Source organism: Choloepus didactylus, chromosome 9 (genome assembly GCF_015220235.1).
Source record: "Choloepus didactylus isolate mChoDid1 chromosome 9, mChoDid1.pri, whole genome shotgun sequence".
NCBI lineage: Eukaryota > Metazoa > Chordata > Mammalia > Pilosa > Megalonychidae > Choloepus > Choloepus didactylus.
In genome coordinates, this window is record NC_051315.1 from 82,169,489 (window position 1) to 82,193,254 (window position 23,766).

General features: G+C 38.6%; 1 protein-coding gene across 8 annotated transcripts in view; it reads left to right on the forward strand.

Annotated features, from left to right (window-relative positions):
• The window catches only part of MYO1B (myosin IB), a 183,766-nt gene that overhangs the window by 47,494 nt on the left and 112,506 nt on the right, over window positions 1–23,766 (forward strand). For all 8 annotated transcript variants that reach the window (XM_037849106.1, XM_037849105.1, XM_037849107.1 and 5 more), the window contains one exon: window positions 15,305–15,420. In XM_037849106.1, the coding sequence (XP_037705034.1) occupies window positions 15,305–15,420 (116 nt within the window). The remainder of the gene's footprint in view (window positions 1–15,304; window positions 15,421–23,766) is intronic.

Here is a 23,766-nt window from a genome sequence, read left to right on the forward strand (position 1 = left end):
TAAATGGAATTATCTTAATTTCCTCTTTGAATGTTCATTGCTGGTGTATAGGAACTCAGTTGTTTTTTGTATGTTGATCTTGTACCCTGCTACTGTGCTGAAGTCATTAGCTCTAATAGTTTTCTTGTGATTTCTTTGGGTTTTCTATATCTTAAGATCATGTCCTTTCCAATTTGGATATCTTTTATTCTTTTTTTCTTGCTTAAGTTCTCTGGCAAGAACTTCTAGTACAATATTGAGTAGCAGTGGTGGAAGTGGGCATTCTTGCCTTGTTCCTGACTTTAGGGGGAAAGCTTTAAGTCTTTCACCATTGATTCTGATGTTGGTTGTGGGTTTTCATAAATGGCCTTTATCATGATGAGAGAATTCCCTTCTATCCCTACTGCTCTGGGTGTTTTTATCAAGTAAGGTGCTGGCTTTTGTCAGGTGTCTTTTCAGCATCTTGTGAAATAATCATGTGTTTTTTTCTTTCATTCTATTTATGTGGCTTATTCCATTGATTGGTTTTTGTATGTTGAGCCACCCATGCCTATTGGGATGAATCTCACTTAGTCATGATGTATAATCTTTTAAATATGCTGTTGGATTCAGTTTGTTAGTATTTTGTTAAGGATTTTTGTATCCATATTCATTAGGGAAATTGGCCTGTAATTTTCTTTTCTTGTGAAATCTTTACCAGGCTGTGCTATCAGAATAATATCGGCCTCATAGAAAGAATTTGGAAGTGTTCCCTCCTCTTGAGTTCGTTGGAAGAGTTTGAAAGGGGATTGGGGTTAATTCTTCTTTAAATACTTGGTGGAGTTTGCCAGTGAAGCCATTAGGTCTTGGATTTTTGATGGAAGGATTTTGATTATTGATTCAATCTCTGTACTTGTTATAGGTTTGTTGATGTATTTGATTACTTCTTGAGTCAGTTTGGATAATTGATGTATTTCTAGGGATTTTTCCATTTCTCCTAGAGTACCTACTTTGTTGTCATACAATTATTCATCATGTTCTCTTATTATCTCTTTTATTTCTGGAAGGTCAGCAGTGATTTCACCACTTTCTTTCTGATTTTAGTTATTTGCATCTTTTCTCTTTTTTTCTTTGTCAGAATAGCTAGAGGTTTGCCAATATTACTTTTTTTTTCAAAGATCAAACTTTTCATTTTATTTATTCTCAATTGTTTTTCTTTTCTTGATATCATTTATATCCATTTTAATCTTAATTATTCCCTTTCTTCCATTAACCTTGGATTTCCATTGCTCTTCTTTTTCTGGTTCCTCAAGATGTAAAGTTACATTATTAATTTGAGATCTTTCTTTTTCAATGTAGGAACTCATAGCTATAAATTACCCCCTGAGCACTATCTTTGTGGCATTCCTATAAGTTTTGGTATGTTATCTCTTTGTTTTCATTTGTCTGTAAGTATTTTCTAACTTCCCTTGTAATTTATTATTTAACACATTGGTTGTTTAAGAGTGTGCTGGTTAATTTCAACATATTTGTAAATTTTCCAGTTTTTCTTCTGCTATTGATTTCCAGCTTCCTTTCATTTTTCTGATTTCAATAATTTTAAATTTTTGAAGACTTCTCTTGTGTCTTAATATGTGGTCTGTCTTAGAGAATGATCCATGTACACTTATGTGTATTGATTTACTTCTGCCATTATGCTAATTGTTTTTGTAAATCTTACATCTTTTTTGTGTTTTTTTTAAATTCAGTTTTATTGAGATATATTCACATACCATACAATTATCCATTGTGTACAGTCATTCACAGTACCATTAGAGTTTTGCATTCATAACCACAATCAGTTTTTGAACATTTTCATTACCACACATAAAAAAGAATAAGAATAGAAGTTAAAGTAAAAAAAGAACACCCAAAACATTCGATACCCCCAATCCCTCCCTATTAGTCATTTCCTTTTTGTCCTCATTTTTATATTCATTTGTCCATACGCTTTATAAAGGGAGTAGGAGCCACAAAGCTTTCACAATCACATGGTCACACAGTGTAAGCTATATAGTTATACAATCGTCTTCAAGAATACAGGCTACTGGGTTGCAGTTCAACAGTTTCAAATATTTCCTTCTAGCTATTCCAATACTCTAAAAACTAAAAAGGGATATCTATATAATGCATGAGAATAGGCTCCAGAATGACCTCTCAACACCATTTGAGATCTCTCAGCCACCGAAACTTTGTTTCATTTCTTTCCCCCCTTTTGGTCCAAGAAGGCTTTCTCAATCCCATGATGCCAGGGCCAAGTTCATCCCAGCAAGTCATGTCTCACATTGCCAGGGAGATTTATACCTCTGGGAGTCATGTCCCATGTAGGGGGCAGGGCATTGAGTTTACCTGCAGAGTTGGCTTAGAGAAAGAGTCATCTCTGGGGATGACTCTTAAGGCATAATTTTAAGTAGGCTTAGCCTCTTTCTTGCAGTAACAAACTTCATGAGGGCAAGTCCCAAGATCAAGGGCTCAGCCTTCTAAATTGGTAGCCCCCAATGCTTGTGAGAGTATCTCTAATTCCCCAGGTGGGGCAATTTAATATTTCCACATTTCCCCCCAGTCCCTCAAGGGAGATTTGCAAATACATTTTTATTCTCTGCCCAAATTACTCTGGGATGTACTGGGGTTTCAAACTAACCTGCACAAACCAACCATATTTCACTCCCTATTCAGTGTTCCATGTAATGATGTTGTTTGAATAAACTGACCATACAAGTTAAATTATATAGTGTGTTACACAAAATATAGATTTTGTACCTAATAAACATCTCTTCCTTTGCTCTCACACAGAAGTTGAAGCTTTAAAAACAACATCAATATCATCCATTATTCTTTAGTCTAATTTGCCTTGGTCCTAAATAAGTCCATTATGTTCATATCTCTAATTGAAGTCTGATCTCTGTTTTCAGACTCCTTAACATTTACTGTATGGGGTAATGTTGTCATAGCTGCCAGACTCTGGCTCTGAGTCTCAGGTGTCACGCAGATACCCAAAGTTCCAAGGACCAACTAGGTTAAACACAAAGAGCTCAGCATCTCAGAATTTAGAAATAACCATTACAATTCAGGAATAGATGTAACTGCTCTAAGAGCTTACAGTCTAGAAACCTTTACAATAAGCCTTCCCCCGATAACTTATGCTCTCAGACTCAATTCTCAGAGTTTGCACATTATAGTTAGTCCATATTAGTGAGGCATTAATGCTTTTCTTTTCATTTCTGGTTTATTTCACTCAACATACTGTCCTCAATGTCCATTCACCTCTTAACTTCACTCCTTCTAGCATCTCAATATTTCATTGTATGTATACACCACAGTTTGCCATTTTGTTCATCAGTCAATGTACCCTTAGGCCACCTCCATCCACTGAATACTGACTGAATACTGACACCATAAACCCCACTGTGCAAATGTCCATTTGTGTCCCTCTTTTCATTTCTTCCAAGTGTATACCCAATAACTGAGTTGCAGGACCATATGGCAACCCCATGCTCTTAGCTTCCTGTGGAACCACCACACTGCCCTCTAGATGGGCTACACCATTCTGCTTCCCCACCAATGGTGATTAGGTACATCCCTCTCTCTACATTTTTTCTAGCATTTGTATTCTTCTGTTTGTTTTTTAGACAGTTTTAGTCACACACCATACATTCAATCCTAAGTAAACAATCAATGGTTCCCTGTATAATCATACAGTTATGCATTCACCACCACTATCTATATGAGGACATTTCCATTTCCTCCACAAATAAAGAGGAATAGATGAAAAAAGTAAAAAGAAAAAAGAAAAGGAAAGAGAAAAATGACAACTAAAAAGCAACGAAAGAAAAAAGAAAAGAAAAATAAAATACAATAAAAAGTCAGACAATACCAACACCACAAATCCCGTACCCTTCCCTTATACCCCTGTCTGATAGACATTTAGCTTTGGTATATTGCCTTTGTTACAATTAATGGAAGCCTATTATATAATGTTACTGTTAACTATAGACTCTAGTTTGCATTGATTGTATTTTTCCCCAATACCATCCCATTTTTAACACTTTGCATAGTTGATATTCATTTGTTCTCCCTCATGTAAAAAACATATTTGTACATTTAATAACAATCATTGACTGTAGGTTTCACTAAGTTATACAGTCCAAGTCTTTATCTTCTATCTTTCCTTCTGGTGTCCTACATGCCCCTAACCTTCCTCTCTCAGTCATACTCACAGTCATCTTTGTTCAGTGTACTTACATTATTGTGCTACCATCACCCAGTATTGTGCTCCATACCTCTCTCTCCTGCCTTTTCCTATCTGCCTGTAGTGTTCCTTTTAGTATTTCCTGTAGAGCAGGTATCTTGTTCACAGATTCTCTCAGTATCTGTTTGTCTGAAAATCTTTTAAACTCTTCCTCATTTTTGAAGGACAGTTTTGCCGGATATAGAATTCTTGGTTGGCAATTTTTCTCTTTCAGTGTCTTAAATGTATCATGCCACTGCCCTCTCACTTCCATGGTTTCTACTGAGAAATCCACACATAGTCGTATTGAGCTTCCTTGGTATGTGATGGATCATTTTTCTCTTGCTGCTTTCAGAATTCTCTCTTTGTCTTTGACATTTGATAATCTGATTATTGAGTGTCTTGGTGTAGGTCTATTCAGATCTTTTCTGTTTGGGGTACACTGTGCTTCTTGGATTTGCAATTTTATGTCTTTCAAAAGAGTTGGGAAATTTCAGTGATTATTTCCTCCATTATTGTTTCTGCCCCTTTTCCCTTCTCTTCTCCTTCTGGGACACCTATGACATGTATATTCATATGCTTCATGTTGTCATTCAACTCCCTAAGACGCTGCTCTTATTTTTCCATTCTTTTCCCTATCCTTTTGCATGTAGGATTTCAGATGTCCTGTCTCCAGTTCTTGAATCTTTTCTCCTGCCTCTTCAGATCTGCTGTTGTATGTCTCCACTGTGTTTTTCATCTCTTCTGTTGTGCCTTACATTCCCATAAGTTCTGCCAATTGTTTTTTCAAACTTACGAGTTCTTCCTTATGTTTGCTCAGTGTCTTCTTTATATCCTTCATCTCTTTTGCCATATCTTCCCTCAAGTCATTGATTTAATTTTTGAATTGGTTCAGGAGACTTGTTTGATTAATATATAGTTGTTTCAATTCCTGTATCATAGTTGAAGTGTAAGTTTGTTCCTTTGACTGTCCATATCTTCGTTTTTCCTGGTGTGATTTGTAATTTTGTTGTCTAGGCATCTGGTTTCCTTGATTACGCCAATCAGATTTTCCCAGACCAGATGGGCCCAGGTCTCAGGAGGAGGCTGAATTCAGTATCACGTTTCCCTGATGATGGGACTTTTCTGTGAGGCCTCTAGACTCTGTGATTTTCCTATCCTGCCCAGCAGGTGGTGCTTGTCAGCCCACAGCTGTCCACTGGTGTATAGAGTTGTGGTCCCTTTAATTCTCAGCGAAACCTGTCCTGGCCAGGGGCCAAGGCTGTCAGAAGCCAAGCTTAAACTGTTTCTGTTTGTTTTTATTTTTCCTCTAGGCCCTGAGGTCTGAATTCTTTGAGGGAGGGCAGCCACTTGATAACAAGGGTGTTATCTTCTACACTTGAATTTCTCCTTTGTCTCTCTGACTCTGTTAACTCCACCCTAGCCTGGGACAGTGCTGACAATTGAAAATGCCTGTGACTTTCTCTAATGAGCTACTTAGAATGAAAGGGAAAAAAAGGAAAAAGAAAGAAAGCCCCTTTTCAGAGCCAGTTCCTAGCTCCCCAGTTTTGCTGGTTGACCAGTGTTGGTACCCTGTTCTCTGTGGCCCTTTTCCTGGGACTCAGCCATTTTCCAGTATTCTGAGCTCAGCTGTCTCTGAAAGCTTCTGTTATTTATTTATTTATTTATTTATTTATTTATTTATTTAGTCCTCAGTTTCTTTTCCTGCTTGCTCCGGGTTTATCTGTGCTTGTAGCTTGTATTCAGTAGTCCAAATGTGTTAATTAAAACCACGGTTGGAGTTTGGTTGAGTTACTTTTCCTTGCTCCAGGTAACTGCTTCTTTTTTCCACAAGCAAGAGTTTTAGCTCACCCTGGAAAGAGAGTGGGGGAGGGTTGCCAGGTCTGCTGTTTGTGGAGTTTTACTTAATAGTTCTATGCTGCGATCTCATCTGTTCCACCCATTCCAAGCTGGTGTACAATTGTGTCCAGTCACGGATGTCCCCCAGCAGTTGTTCCAAACTATTTACTAGTTGTTCCTGGCTATTTTTTAGTTGCTCTAGAAGACTAATTAAATTCCACACCTCTCTTTGCCACCATGTTGCCCCGCCTCCTCCCTTATATCTTATTTGTCTCTTCTTTCCTTCACCACTGCTTTTCTTTTTGTTTAGATGCTCCTTTATAATGAATCACTTACCCTTTTACTTAGTGTAGATTTTTTAGATATGTACTTTATGGTTGCCAAGAGGATTACACTTAGAATACTAAATCTAGTACAGTTTAGTTGGTTTTGATTCCAGCTTGACTTCAATAGCTACATAATACACAGTGTCTGTATCCCTCCATCCTTCTGTTTTATGTTGTTCTTATCACAAATTGTATCTTCATGATGGTATCCTAGTAACAAAGATATACACTTGTTTTTTATGCATTTGAATTGTAAGTCTTGTGAGAAGTAAAAGACAGCATTACAAATGAAAAAATGAAATAATAATATTTACCCATGTTGTTACCTACTGGAGATCTTTTTTTTTTTTTTTTTTTTTTTTATTAAATTCAGTTTTATTGAAATACATTCACACACCATACAATCATCCATGATATACAATCCACTGTCCACAGTATGATAACATAGTTATGCGTTCATCACCACAATCTATCTATGAACATTTTCCTTACATCAGAAATAACCAGAACAAGAATAAAAAATAAAAGTGAAAAAAGAACACCCAAATCATTCCCCCATCCCACCCCATTTGTCCTTTAGTTTTTATCCCCATTCCTCCACTCATCCATACACTAGATAAAGGGGGTGTGATCCACAAGGTCTTCACAATCACACTGTCACCCCTTGTAATCTACATTATTATATAATTGTCTTCAGGAGTCCAGACTGCTGGGTTGGAATTTGGTAGTTTCAGGTATTTACTTCTAGCTATTCCAATACCTTAAAGCCTAAGAGGTGTTATCTACATAGTGCATAAGAATGTCCACCAGAGTGACCTCTCGACTCCACTTGGAATCTCTCAGCCACTGTAACTATTTCGTCTCATTTTGCATCCCCCTTTTGGTCAAGAAGATACTGTCAGTCCCACGATGCCGGGTCCACCTTCATCCTCAGGAGTCATATTCTGCATTGCCAGGGAGATTTACACCCCTGGGAGTCGGGTCCCACGTAGGGGGGAGGGCAGCGAGTTCACCTGTCGAGATGGCTCAGTTAGAGAGAGAGAGGGCCACATCTGAGCAACAAAGAGGTACTCAGGGGGAGACTCTTAGGCACCATTACATACAACTTTTACTTACTGGAGATCTTTTATTCGTCATCTAGCATTGAGATACTGGATGCCCTTTGCAGTCTACATGGAGGACTTGCTTCAGCATTTCCTGTAGGACAGGTCTAGTGATAATGAACTCCCTCTATTTTTGTTTGTCTGGAAATGTCTTAATTTCTCCCCCAATTTTTTATTATTACATTTTTCTTCCATTTATTTTATTTTTTTAAAATGCAATTTTGGTGCTATAGATTTCTTTTTACAAGCCATCTGAAGTGTACAATCAGTGGCTTATAGTATCATCACATAGTTATGCATACATCACTGTTCTACTTTGCTAATGTTGCCGGAATGCAAAACATCAGAAATGGATTGACTTTTATAAAAGGGGGTTTATTTGGTTATACAGTTACAGTTTTAAGGCCATAAAATGTCCAAGGTAATGCATCAATAATTGGGTACCTTCACTGGAGGATGGCCAATGTTGTCTGGAAAACCTCTGTTAGCTGGGAAGGCACTGCTTTGGAGTTCTGCTTTCAAAATTGCTTTCTCCCAGGATATTCCTCTCTAGGCTTCAGCTCCTCAAAAATGTCACTCTCAGTTGCTCTTGGGGCGTTTGTCCTCTCTTAGCTTCTCTGGGGCAAAAATCTGCTTTCAAAGGCTGTCTCCAAAATGTCTCTGTAACACATGTCTCTGTAAACTGAAGCTCCTCTCTCAGTTCCAGTGTATTCTTCAAAGTGTCCCTCTTGGCTGTAGCAAGCTTGCTCCTTCTGTCTGAGCTTATATTGTGCTCCAGTAAACTCATCAAGGCCCATGCTGAATGGGCGGGGCCACACCTCCATGGAAATTATCCAGAGTTATCACCCACAGTTGGGTGGGGTGCATCTCCATGGAAACAACCTAATCCAAATGTTCCAACTTAATCCCCACTATTATGTCTGCCCCACAAGATTGCATCAAAGAACATGGCTTTTTCTGGGGGACATAATGTATACAAACCAGTACAATCACTATGATCAAGTTTAGAATATTTTCATTACTCCAGAAAAGAAATAAAAATAAAAAAGAAAACCCAAATCTTCCCATACCCTTTATCACCCTCCCATTATTGACCCATAGTATTGGTGGTGTACATTTGTTACTGTTGATGAAAGAATATTAAAATATTACTGTTAACTATAGTTCATAGTTTGCATTAGGTTCATTTTTTTCCACATAGCTCTCTATTAACTCTTTATAATAGTCCGTACATTTGTTCTAGTTCATTAAAGAACTTTTTATATTTGTACAGTTAATCACAGACATTGTCCACCACAGGATTCACTGTGTTATACATCCCCATGTTTTAATCTCTGTTACAGTTTGTTAAAGCTGCCAGAATGCAAAATACAGAAATGGTTTGGCTTTTATAAGAGATTTATTGGGTTGCAAATTTACAGTTCTAAGGCCATAAATGTGTCCAACCTAAGGCATCAACAAGAGAATACCTTCACGAAGAAGGCCAATGGTGTCCAGAATACCTGTGTCAGCTGGGAAGGCAAGTGACTGGCGTCTGCTGGTCCTTTGCTCCTGGATTGCATTGCTTTCAACTTCTCATTCCAGTGGCTTTCTCTTTAAGCATCTGTGGGTTCTCATTTAACTTCTCTGGGGCAAACTCTGGGCTTCATTTCTTAGCATCTCCAAATGTCTTCCTGTCTGCATCTCCAAACTTCTTGGTCTGTGCCGGTTCTGAACTCTCTCTCTCTCTCTCTCTCTCTCTCTCTCTCTCCCTGAGCTCTCTTAAGGACTCCAGTAAACTAATTAAGACCACCTTGAATGGTGGGTCACCTCTCCATGGAAATAATCTAATCAAAATGTTCTACCTACAATAGGTCTGCCCCCACAAGAGTGGATTAAAAGAATGTAGTCTTTTATGGGGTGCATAGATTCAAACCAGCATAACCTCTAACTTTCCTTCTGGTGATATACATGATTCTAAAGTTCACCTTTCCACCACTTTCAAACATTATTCAATACTGTTAATTATTCCCCCATTTTTTGAAGGACAACTTTGTGCTGGGTTTATTATTCTCAGGTATCAGTTTTTTTTTTTCTTTCATTTCAGTATGTCCTGCTGCCTTCTGGCCTCCATGGTTTCTATTGAGAAATCAGATGTTAATCTTTTTGAGGATCCCTTTTATATGATACGTTTCTTCTCTCTCGCTGTTTTTAAGAGTATATTTTAGTTCTTGACACTGGACAGTTTGACCATAATGTGTTTCAGTGTAGATTTGTTTGGGTACATCTGCTTGGTGTTCATTGAGCACCTTGGATTTGTGTATTCATATCTTTTATCAGATAGGGGAAGTTTTCTGCTGTTATTTCTTCAAATATTTTTTCTGGTTCTGTATCTTTCTCTTTTTCTGGGACTCCTGTAATGCATATATATTGGTGTGCTTGATGGTGCGCACAGGTTCCTCAGGTTCTGTTCATTTTTAATTTTCATTCTTTTTTCTTTCTGCTCCTCAACCTGGAAATTTGCAATTGTTTTGTCTTTGAGTTTGTTGAGCCTTTCTTCTGCCTCCTCCAATCTTCTCTTGAACCCCTCTATTGAATTTTTCTCTTCAGTTATTATACTTTTTTGAGTTCCAGAATTTCCATTTAGTACTTCTTTGTAATTTCTATCTCATTTTGAAATTCTAATTTTGTTCATAAATATGTGAACAAAATTGTTTCCCTGATTTCTTTTAGTTCTTTGTCAATGGTTATCTTTAGATCATTGACTCTATTTATAAGCATTTGGGATCTTTGATTAATAATTTAAGAGACTGCTTCCTCTGGAATATTTCCTGTTGAATTCTTTTTGCCTGTGACTGGGCCATACTTTCCTGTCTCCTTGTATGTTTTGTAATTTTTTTGTTGAGAACTGGTCATTCTGAGTATTAGATTGTGCTCACTCTGGAAATCTAGACTTCCCACTGATCACACTGCCAGGACCAGGAAAAAAAAGAAAAGAAGGAACGAAAGGGGAAAAAAAGAAAGAAATGGGAGAGAGGGGAAAAAAGAACAAAAATACCAAGATGTGGAAAACACACACACACACAAACAAGGAAAAAATAAAATAAAAAATGAAGTGTACTGTCTCTCTGAGTCTCTTGTGATATGCCGATGGGAGCATCAGCTAGAAGCTTCTGCTTTTGAATCAGAAATTTAGGCCAGCATCCCTGCTTGTCCCTCAGGGATGTGCCAGACCCAAAAGTATAAAACAGCAAGGAAAACCCACCAACCAAAAAACAGAAAAAGAAAAGGGGTGTACTGGCTCCATCTGTCCCTTTAGGTGACATAAGGCCAGGAGACACTGCTTTTGAGAGATACCAAGTCTAGAATTTGTGCTGGACCCTCAGGGACTAAGCAACACAAGAAAGAGAAAGAAGAAATCCAACCAATGACAAAATGCACTAGATCTTTAAGTCCTGGAAGGTACTGGTGTGAGGCCAGAGCTGCTGTTGAGAGGGCTGAAACCAAGTCCAGAGTCTGTGCTGTGCCCTTAGGGGTCTGTCAGACCAGGAAATGCCCACACAGCTAAGGGAGTTTAAAAAACAAAAAGCAGCCAAAGAAGGTGCACTAGCTCTTTATGTCCAGGTGGATGCTGATGGGGGTGGGAAGAATGGCTGCCAGAGGGACAGAACGGGGTTTGGCTTCTGCTCTGGTCCCTCACAGATCCCCAGATCGAATTCAATCCTCAACCCCAGCTTTTAGAGAAGAAGGTTTCCTCTGCCAGCCCTGGGCCTGGCTGGCTGCCTCTGGACTCCAGGCTGTGTTGCAGCAGCTGCAGCCACTGCCACAGGGCTGAACAATGAGGATTGGTCCTAGTTCATGCTTTTACTTGTAAAAACTGAACCCTCAGCAGCCTTTTGCTTCCTCTGGCACTCCTGTAGGTGTTCCAAGTGTCTATTCTGGTTCCAGGGTTACCACCTAGTTAATTCTAGTCTCTTTTTCTTGTTCTTCATTGTTTCTAGTAGAGGGAGCAATTTTTAAATTTATAAATCTTCCTACTGCCATTTTGCATCTGCATTCTCTGGAAGGACTTTCGTATAGAGCAAACGGTGTGGTCTTTGGGTTATATATGTTGACTACTCAGAGCCTTACTTCTGGGTTCTGGGTTGGGGTCTGCAGAGTTGAGGTTGGTACACAAACAGCCTCTAGCAAAGAGTTAAGTTCTCATTGTAATCGCAATAGGAATACTCAAATATTAGTTGATTATCCACAAGGCATCTGTTCTGGAATGCTAGAGAGAGCTGAAATATCAAGACGGAGGTTGTTTTGACTTAGGAATGTTTGCACATGCTTGATTTAATGTCTGCCCTTCAGACCTGAAAGAAATAAATTGAATGTGCCATATAAAGAAAGGTAGAGTTTTCCCTCTCCCTCTCTTTCCCTTTGTCTTCCCTTCCTTGGGGTCGGAGGACAGGAATAGTAGGGGAAAGGAGAGCTGTGCGTTGTCGTGTTGGTGGTGAGGTGGACACACCTGAGGCTGTGGTGGGGGTGGGTAAGGTTAAGGGAAGGGAGCCAGGAAATAGCTGGGATGTTTGGGAGGATGGTTACGCTGAGCAAGTAAGTACATTCATTGAGTTGATTAATTGAATAAGGGTGATGAGAGTTGATCTCTCTCTGCTGGAGTAGGTATTTACATGTGGAAAGACAGGAGGGTAGAACGAGTCCTAAAGTAGGCAGAACCTAATTGGGAAGTAGTCCTGGCCATCATGTGGGGGAGTCCTTCTCAGCGGGGTCAGCCTCATAGAACATGCCCTGGACTACATGGGAGTTTCTCTGTGAGTCTTTTGGGACATTGGCACCTGCTTGAAGTGTGAGCTCAGCCACAGACATGGCCTGATGGGAGTGAACTGAGCTGCCCGCCTTTCATCGGCTCTCTTGGTCCTGACACCATCCAAGCTCTGGAATAGGGCCATGAGCTCCTGTTGGTGCTTGGCTCAGTACACACCTCTTATTTCCTGCCGAATAAGTGAACGGAACTTTGAGGGGCAAGACATGGATCCTTTTATGCTGCTCCCTGTTGTAAAGGTTTATAATGATCTTCTCCTTTTCTTTCTTTCTTTCTTTTTTATTTCTTTTTTTATTTTTTTTGTGTGTGTATGGCATATTCAGAATAAAAAGGACATATAATGCCTAATTCTTTTATGCGTGTGATTGACTTTAAGAGCTGTGTCTTAACTCCAACTTCCTGATTACAGTTGTTACTTAACGAGTTAATTTATGATTCTTTTGAGAGCATGATGCAATAAGAAAACACCAACTTTAATGGTATACAGTTTTGTTTTGTGTTTTTTTTTTTAAATAACAGGATATACTATTCATAAGTCTAAATGTTAATTGATGTAAAAACAAATTGTCTGGTCACTATTGTTCAGATCCCCCTAGAAAGAGGTTTAATTTGGTGCTACAATTAATTGCAGCATGTAGAATGAGTGGCTGCCTAAAACTAGAGTAGAATTTTAAACCCCACCTGACCAATCAGCTACTCTCAGGAATGTCTTTCTGTGTCTCAGGGGAAGGAGACTGGTCGTAAACATTTGAGTTATTCTAGTGGCACATGTGGGAATATTTAAATCTTTAACTAATGCACATAGATCCTTTAAGGAAGAAATCCTTAAAAAACAAGGGCAGGAGTCATACTATAGGACTGTCCTAGGAGTTCAAGGGTATAGAATACATATCTGAACCATATATATAAAGTGAATGGAGAGATGGTGCAGTTTCCTTAATGCTTGCTTATTTAAATTGATAAGGCCTGTCCAGCTTGGCTGCTTTTCTGGCTTGTTGAGCTATATTGGTGTCTATTCGTTCTTGTCACGATATAACAAAACACTCCAAAAATTAATGGTTTAAAAGTAACAACCATTTGTTCGCTCACATGTTTGGGACAGCAATTTAGGCTGAGTTCAGCTGGATCTTTCTTCTGTGCCTACCCCACCCCCGACACACACACACTTAGTGTACAACTTAGTGACAACTCAGTCTGCAAATTAGGGTGGCTTTCAGTTTGGGTTTGAGGCAGCAGAGTTTGTTTTCTATTCAAGGTTGCCACAGAGGCAGATTTTTATCAAGAATGTAGCCACTGTGAAGTTTGGTTTCAAAGAGCAAGTTGGTAATTGTTTTTTCTGCTAATAGCAAAATTTTATTTTTGAATTATTGCAGTTAAGAGATGTCCTAAGGAGGGAGAAGGAGTCAAGTATTGTTTCACCCAAAGAAGATTGATCTTATAATCAACAGATATTAAAGTAATAACCAATCATTGTATTTTCATTTCTACCAGTGTAACTAATTACTAATGTATTAGTAAGAAGCTATTCAGACAATTTTTCAGTCTCCCAGCATCTCTCTTGCCTAGGTGGGTTGGAGGGTGAGGGCCACCAGGAAACCTTGGGAAAGTCGTGTCAAAATTGAATATTAGGAAACTTGGGGTGATCCCTCCTTGTCAGGCCAAAATAATTGAATCCAAGTGATATAGAATGTCAGAAATAAATGCAAAAATTGCATGGGGACTGAGAGTGTTCTTTTACAACAGCAGTTTTGCCCACTCTTGATAAGGCCATATTCTCATAGGATGAATGTATGTATAAAAATGTCTTGTTCAGTTTTCCAGGTTGGGGGAAAGTCTTTAAAATTGAAGGTGTTGCTAACCATGTTAAAAAAAAAACAAAAAACAAAAAAAAAGCAAAACACAATCAGAACATTTTTACTATTTCTTTGTTTTCTAGCCTGTTAAATTTTCTAGAAAGATCTGGGAACCCCTTTTAATCCAATGGTGGTAATACTGGAAAAACTTGTCACCCTAAAAATGCCACCTTTTGTTGGATGACACTGGGAAGGGGGGATGTTGGAGGTAGCTTTTCTCCCTTGTTTCTTTCTTTCATGAATCTTTTCCTTTTTAAAATGTTTATCATGTACATGTTTTTGTTGGCAGTTTTTCCCCTTCTACCTTTTTGACTTGGAAATTGAAAGGAAAGATGGAGCTGCTGAGATGGGTTACAGCTAAGTGACTTTTGCAGGTGGCATTGTGCTAGGTATTATACAAATGAACTAAACCAATGCTATTCTTGCTGCCAGGAATTTAAGGTTGAAGTGGAAAGGAAGATAAATAGTAATCTAAGAAGGTTACTGGCTGCCAAATCCCCCAGGTTTAGCACTGATCCCTCAGAAAGTACATTTAAATTCTGAGATTTTAGTATGTTAGCTATAATATGAAATTATGTCTTTTGAGCAATCGGGATAACTGTGCCTCTGATATTGAATGGTTTTTGCCTGAGCCCATTGTAGAGACTGACAGGCTTGTATAAGGACAGTGCCAAAGTAAAGACCCCATTCACTGGGTGTGGGTGGGGATAGGGAGGAGGGAAAACCCCGGGTTACTGTTGACTGAAACAGAAGGAAAAAGATCAGAAAAGAAGGAAATAGCAGCTCTACCTGGAATCAGGGATAACCTAGCTCTCAAAATTAGCAGTGGTTGGTGACGGAATTTGGCCCATGTGCCAGTTTTTGACATGTGCGATAGAGCTTTGGAGAGCTCTTATCCAGGATCATAAATTAATCTATCAGATTGATTTTGAAAAGTATTTTAAGTGTATAAATTTATGCTTTCCATTTATCAGCAAAATGAAGAAACATTATAGGCGATCTCTCTTCAAGGATATAAAGCTTTCATGAATGGTATAAGAAGAATGGTCAAGTGGAAGAGCTAGTGTTGTTTTTAAAAGGATGAAACCATGTGACACTAAAATATAAGATGTTACTATACATCCTGGGTACTAATGGGAATCTTTCTTTTACAGACATACATTGGAAGTGTGCTTGTATCTGTTAATCCATACCGGTCACTGCCCATTTATTCACCAGAGAAAGTGGAAGAATACAGGAATAGAAATTTTTATGAACTGAGTCCTCACATGTAAGTATGATATTAAAGCATTAAGTTTCTCTTTCACTTCCGAGAAGTACTGTTGACAGATGTGTCCAGCTGTCTTTAGGGAAATGCTTTTGTGAATTTCATTTTTTTAATCAGATAAAGGAATGCAGAAGTTAATTGCTATGTACGCCTTATTTTAAATGAAAAAGACAATACTTCATTTGCTTCAGACTCTTTGTCCTGAGGTTTGGATTCAGTATGTAAAGTAGTTACAAATCTGTTAAAAATGATGCGTAAGCACCAGCTGTTGCTAATTATTTTTGCAAATAAAACAGGAATTGTTTATTATTATAAACAGCCCAAATTTTCATAGTCTTGCTGGCCCAAGGAGGATCCCAAGTGTTGGGCTGTGTAATGGTATTTGAGAGAAGGATTAAATAATACCTTCAATTTATCATTTCCGTGGACATTATTCACCAGATATGTGTGATAGGCCAATGATTTCGCATTCTTTGAAGTTAGTCACTTGTTTGGTTTTTCTAAAGAAGATTCCTTGGTGTAGTGTAAATAATCCCTTCACAATGCCTGTATATTCCGTTGGCCTGCTATTTCAAGGTGAATTCTTCAGGGACATGTTAAGAGATGTTGGAAGAATTCTGCTGGTTTATACTACTGGAATTTTTTTTTCTAGTCTGAATGACTGAAAAAGAATACTGAGAAATTTTTCCTAGACTTGGTGAATCAGTGGCAGAACTGTGTTCTTAGATCCTAAACCTCCCGATTCCTCGAATAAAAATATCTGAAAAAAGGAAAAAGAAGTTCGAAGAAAATATCCAGAACTCTTCATAAACACCTTTTACTTTTTGTTTATCAAGTTATGTTACATTTACTGATATTCAAGACAAATCTGTTCTCTGTTTACATTCTCATGTCCATTATTGAGTTTAAAGAAAAGGAAAGAGCAAGATGTGGAGTTGGGTCAAATTTTGTAATAAGACAGCCTCAGAACTTCCCCACTTGTTACTTAAGCAGAGATAGTTCCTGTGGTCCCCTGTCCCACCTCCTCCATATGAGTGCTGTACCAGAATTTGTGTTTTTATTATTGCCAGTTGTTTTAAGTGATCTTGGTGTCTCAAAGAGGAGTACTGGTAGAAGCAGGATGATTTTTATTCTGTAACAGACTGTTGAGAATGGATTTGGAATATTTGGGTCCTACTGCTGAACACTGGGCTGGACTAATTAATGCATGTGAAAGTGCCTTGAGAAGTGTCAAGCACTCTGCAAGCTTACATCATTTATCGTTATCACTATTATTATTGCTTTTTAGCAATAGCATTGTTCTTACTGTTTCAAACCAGACCATACATTGAAAACAACTCCGAATTGTCATGAAATCCATATAAATATATGTGCACATAAATATATGTGGGGAAATATTTGGAAAATGTTACTGACTTTGAAAAGAATTAATTGGTCAATGGGATATTTGGGAAGGGGTGGGTGAAAATGGTTAAGCTGCCAACTTGTGTCATTTCTGGAGTTCAGGCGTCATTAGAGGACTTTTTAGCTATTAAATTAAATCAGTGGTTCACAAACAGGCAGTTTGCCTCCCAGAGGACATTAGACAATATCTGGAGACATATTTGGTTGTCATAACTGGGGGAAAGTATTGCTACTAGTAGACAGAGGCCAGGGATACTACTAAATACCCTTATAATGCAAGGACACCTCTCCCTGCCCCCCACACCCCCCCCAACAAAGAATTATCTGCCCACCATGTCAGTAGTGCCACTGTTGAGAAACCCTGAATTCAACTGAAGGAGGCTGCAGAGATTCTTAGTTATGTTCCAGCAGGAAAATATTTTTTCTGTATAATTGAAGATGGACTCTCTTAATTTTGATAGAAATTGGAATCTAGTAATTAAAGATCATAGATGTCACTGTCTAGATATTTATTTTATAATTTCTTTTGATAATGTACACTGATACTTTTGGGCTCTTTGGAACTAAATATTGAAATTATTTGTGAAAACAATTATTAAAAATGAAACACTGTATATTTTACCAATTAAGTGGATTCTGATTATTTGGTTTTCTTGATTTTGCAAGTGATTTTGTTTTGTTTTGTGTTAAGAAAAATAAAATCTATTTGTTTTAGAAAGTTATCCCTATGGGTAAGCCCCTGCAATAAAATACTTTGGGATTTGAATATTTATTTTAAATTCTAGACTTTGAAGCTATGCTTCTCAAAGCATACTATTTCAATCAACTGTGTCAGAATTTTCCAGGTGCTTATGAAAAATGTAATTTCCTGGAACTTAGCTCTGACAAGTCAGGAATTTACATCTTTCAGGTGATTCTTATGCCCATGCAAGTTCAAGAGCATGTTGTCTTAGATACATATTAACAGATGTCATGCTTACTTTCCTTTCTTAACTGTTTACTATAAGTCATGATCTTCTACAATAATAGTAATATTGATAATAATGGCTAATATTTATAGCGTACTTACTAAGGTGCAGGCACTGTACTGCACTAAATGCTTTCCATGTATTGTAACTCATTTCATTCTCAAAATGATCTTGTGAGGTGGATACTATTATTCCCATTTTACAGATAGAGAAATGGTCACAGAAAGATCAAGTACTTTTTCCAAAGCTTCAGAGCTAGCAGGAGTGGAACAGGGGTGTGAAAATGGTCATCTGCTGCCTCTTTCAGATTCCGCTGTTTTCATGGCTGGGGCTCATACTGCACACTTCTTTCCTGTCGCCTGGGTCCCTGCACCCAGGTCCTCCAACAGAGCCTTGCCTGTGCCACATTTTACCTCCAGAGGCTGTCCTGTGTGCTAGCCTTCCATTTGCAGCTTAAATCTCCACTTTGGAGACATAGATGGCACTGCTGACTTACTTTACCCCCCAGACTCCCCAAAACCAACCACCACCAGCAAAACAGAAAAAATAATAGGATAAAGGCAAGAACTTTTTACCATGGCCTTCAAAGACTGTGTGTGGTGTGCAAGGTGTGACCTTCCTTGGTGCATCCAAATGGGCCAGATTCATCTTAAGCGCCCTCCTCGTCTTTCTTCGTTCTTTCAGTCCTCACCTTCACCATGCTCCCACCACCACAGCGTCTGCATGCTGTGTCTTCTGCCTGGACTTACTTTCTCTCCATCTTCCCCAAAGTAATTCCTGTTCCTTCTTCAGACTTCAGATCATATTAGAACTCCTCAGGGAAGAAACTTCCTTTACCCTCTCCCTGCCTAGTTCAGACCTATTGCACTTGTCACAGTTATAATCTTAATATTTGTTCATATGATTATTTGATTAATGTCAGACTTGCCTGCCATGTCAGCTTTTGCTCACCGTAATGTCTTAGCACCTTGATCATGGAAAGGGGTCAAATAAAATTTGTTGAACAGGACGTGGGTTTGCGTCCCACCTCTCCTACTTACTAGCCCTGTAATCCTAAGAGCAAATTACTCAAAGAAACATCAACCGAAAGAAATTAAGTTAATTTGATCTGTTTAATGGGATAATAATTAATGCACAAAAGTGAGGAGTAAAGGTCTAGTAGATATTTAGACACTGTAGTTATTTGCTGTATGTAAAATGCTTGGCATAGAAAGTGCCACAGCACTTTGGTAAAAGATAGCTGTTGCTAATAACAATGATAATTATGATGCTTATTGTAATAACGAGATATGTAAGACAAATTTCCAACATTGTAGTATGTTCTTTCTCATCCTTTCTCCTCCATGGTGAGACATTTTCTACTTCCTTTAAAATATTCTTTTGCATTATTCTTTGTGAGTGTGCATCTTTGACAATAGCTGAAACAGGGTCAGCTTGGTTCCCTATAAAACCTCACCTGGCATTCTCACATATGATTGTTGTGATATAATGGGATAAGATGACTTTAGGCTTTTGATATTCTCTAATCATAACTATTTCCAAAATTTGCTCCTAAAATCTGATTAGAAAACAACTTAAGCAGCTGCACAGACTGTATACTTTGAACATTTTGTTGATTAACTTACCCTAGATAACATTTGGAATTCATTTTGAGCTGTTAGTCACTTTAAGTCTATAAAAGCACCCGGATATTTTTCTTACAACTCTTATGTTTTTGAAAGTGTCTGGAATTTATCTTTCTTTAAATTTCAGACAATTAAACAATATTTACATTCCATGTAAGTTCATGACTTTCAGATAGTGGAAATGTACAATGAATACAATGAAAACAAACAAGATTTCTTACCTGTATTTGTTTTCAAAAATAGTTTTATGTTGTCGTTTGTGAGACTTTCGGTCACACAAACATCGAACAACTCAGCTAGCCTCCTCTCCTCTTACTCTGAACTCCAGTCCCCTTTATTTTACGAGTCACACCTTTGAGCACGGTATCACTGGGTGGTATCACCAGAGAAATGATGGTTCCACCTAGGTGGTAAGGACTGCATGGTTTGCTTCTCCAGTTTTGTAAGGCGTGTCTTTCCACTGTGATTTTTAATGTTTTTGAAGGTGAGGCCTTTAACATAGTCCATAGGCCCAGGAAGGCCTTTAACATAGTCCATTGCAGGCAGCTCAGTAACTGTTCACTGAAAACTGCTTCAAATCGCCAAACCCTCGTAGATAGGAAAGAGTAATAGGGGACAGATGGGGGAAATAATTGATCTATTTAATCTCCTTCCACTTAGTTGGAATGGGTATCGCAATAGTACTCCTCAGATATTTTAGTTACCACATATACTGACCTTTTGTTGGGTAATTTGCCTCTTGACCTTGTTTGTTTGTTACCATCAGGCATGTTACTTCCTAAAATCGGATCATGTTGCTTGCATTCCCAGAAACCTTCCTGGGCTGCCCTTTACTGTTTGACTAAATTCTGAATTCCTTGGCCTGGTAGTTAAGGCTCTTCACGGTCCAGTCCCAGCTCCCTGCTCCAGCCTCAGTCCTCAGAGCTCCCCTTCATGGTTCTCTTGTGTCACAACCGTTGGTGTCTTTTCTGCCTTCTTTTCCACTGCTCCTCCCTGTATCCCATCTCTACTGCTAAAATCCAGGCTGTTCTCTTAGAGTCTTGATAAGCCCCAACATAACCCACTTGTGACCTGTCCTGCCTCCGAACCACTCATGCAGAACACTGTCAGAACCACTCACTTAGTCCATACACCGCCTCTGCTTACCACGGCTGTTTGTGTTTCCGCGTCGTCCTCTTTAATGAAATCGATGCTTCTACGGGTCAGGAGCTTCGTCCCACACATCTCTGTGGCTCTCTCCATGCTCTTCCATTAAGAGTTCAATAACTAGAACAAAAGAGGTTGTAAATAATGATTTTCCGTTACATTTTACTTGTACTATCTCATATCTGACAATTCAAAGAAATCGAACTATTCTTAGTAGGACATTTGAGGAATTTTTCAAAACTTCATGCCATAGAATGATAATTTTTTTATTGTTATAAAAAATTAAGCTGCAACACAGTGCTCTTCAACCATAAGTTGAACCCTAAATATTTTTTGTTTCAATTTGTTCTTGATATATAGCACTTTTCATTTGATTATATTTAGTGTAGACAACTTGCCACCAAAAGGAGAAGTATATTGTGGCACTTGGCAACAACCCTTCCTGGTGGTCATGGCCTGGGAGTGAGCTGAAATGTGTCCTTCAATTAAAATATGATGTGACCATATCACAGTAGGTGTTACAAGCACTGTTTGGAACAAGCGTCTTTCTGTTTCAGGAAATGAAAAACCCAACAACAAATTTAAAAATTGAGAAAAACACCTTAAGACTTTAAACATTGCTGGGTCCTCTCTCTTAAAACTGGGAAAGTAATTACAAGGATTTGGATAGTGTGAATGTCCGTTGTCCAGCCATGGACAACTCTCTGTGGAACCTTTGATCTCAGATTTTGTGCCAAACTGATTTTGCAGGATCAGATGCCGCTGCCCAGCTGCCCATCTTGTGAAGTTGCTAGAATGCTTGTGTGTTTTGAATCCTTGTTAATACTGTCAACATTTTAATCCATTCAAGGTGAACCAGATAAAAGTTTGAGACCTCTAATAATGACAACCAGATCCTGAATTCCTGTAGAGGTTTTTTATATAACTGGATGTGAAAATACTTTCTCAAGTTGTGTGTGTGTGTGTGTGTGTCTTTCTTGGGATGTTGCTGAGGCTTTGGCATCATTTCTCTTATTTCACTTTTGAAATATTTGGGCCTCTAAATGGATCCAGTACTTCACAAAAAAACACTTGCAGAAAATGGTTTTGTGCTTCTCCATCTAGCATTCTTTCTACTTATTGCCTTAGAAAAGTTATTCATTTACTGAGCAAATATTTACTGAGTGCTTACCATGTGCCAAGACGCTGTTTCAGGCACTGGGGATACCTGTCTGCATGGAGACAAGACAATACTCAAACTTAAGTATTCAGAAACCCAGAATTGTTTAAACTCTCAGCTGGGAATAAAAAAGAGGAGAGTGGAGAGAAGGGAGATTTTATAAAAGAAAAAATGAATTTTAAATTGTATTCTTAAAAAAACACTTTTGAGCCATATTCTCTAAGGTATTTTAAGGCAGTAAGTGTTAGGTTGTGGTTTGCAAGAGTTTGCTTCTGCTTATGTGTCTAATTTATACAGTAACTCGGGTAGAAGGGAATCAGAGCTCTTTCTGTCCAGTTTAAATATCTTAGATTAACATCTCATGTGTCATGACACTGAATTGAAAAGAGCTTAAATTGCCTTTTCCTTTAACCTGTGACTTTCATGAGTGAAAATAAGCAGAATACAGCCACTGTGTTTGCTTTCAGTCTTGGTGGATATTTGTCTGATTCTGGAAAACCATGGCTGTAAAGCTTCTTGACTTGAAGAGACCAGTTGCATGTTAGTAGTACAATGGTGATACCGTGGTAAAGCGCAGCTGCTAAATTTTAAGCCTTTTGAGGGGTTGGGATCGTGGTGGGGCACATGCAGGGGACCTAACACATAATCAGCTTTTGTAAGTGCTATGGAAACTGAACTTTCTGTCTCAGTATATTGCTTTATTGAAGCTATTTTCAAAACAGGTTATGTTTTCATGCAACAAATCATGCACTTGGCAGAGAGAGACCTCAACTAATTTCTCTTTCAAATGATCCTACTTTGAAATGAAAGTAGCAAGTTTGGGTCTCTGCCATTCTAATCTTCTTACTGAAAACGATTGTGATGTAAGAATACATTTATTAATGAAAAGTGCTTCTGGTATGTCTGGGAACCCTCAGAACCCTCATTTCTATATCTCTAATTAGAAGGTATCATACTTCTCTCAAAATACACATATTAGACTTGAAAGGAAATAGCTTTTGAAAAGGCTAGTTGTAAAGCCAAGTACACATTCACAGCAGCATATATGATCATTTCAATGAAATAATCCTACAGGGAAAAGTTTGGTTCTTAGCAAAATAGGTTGATTCCTGCCAGAATGATACTGGTCTTTGACAGACACTGAAAAATTCTACAAAATTCTGGGAAAGATCTTTTTCATCCATAGAAATGGCACTTGAGGCCTTAGCCCTGAAGAGAATTAGTCTAATATTTTATCCGTTGGCAAAAAGAAACCCACTTCAGTGGTTAACAGGCCCCTTGCACCAGCACCGGAAGGGGGTCTTGTTGCCGGCCCCTACTGTCCAGGGTGTGGTTTCCTCTCTGCTCCAGCCTGTCTGTCCACCCCAAAGTGGGGGTGATAGTTCATTCATCCTCAACATCATTAAGCACCCACAATATGTGTGCAGTGCTGGGGGGATACAAAGATGAATTTGTCTTTAAGGATTTACAGCCTCGTGGGGGAGATAGACCAAAGTATAAAGAACTACAGAAGGGAGATAACTGTTGTGAACGAGGGCAAGGATATGTTGGGCAACCACATGTCCTGGTTTGCCCTGGACAGCCCTGGTTATGCCTGTTGTACCAGTGTAATTATTACTGCTGCCCCCTGGCACTCACAGGGGTGTCTGAGTGTGGACAGTAAAGGTACGGTCGCCTAGGGGCACGGGGCTAGGGGAGCATCATGGAAGATCAGTCCTGGGAAGTTGGGGTCTTGACTGATGAGTTTGCTGCCTACTTCTAGGACTATTCTTAGGCTCAAGAAGTAATTTTTCAGTTGGGGGTGGAAGGGGGATAGGATGGATTCAGTCATTCAACAAATGTTATTCAAGTGTCTACCACGTGCCAGTTGGTTCTAGGGACGTTAGTTCAGTTCCGGGGATATACAACTGAATAAAATGGGTAAAATCTTGGCCCTTACTGGACTTACATTGTAGCAGATGGACAGAGTGACCAAAAAAACATGAGAAATAAATGAAATAAGTAGTGTATTAGATGATACTAGGTACTGTGGAGAAACGTAATGCAG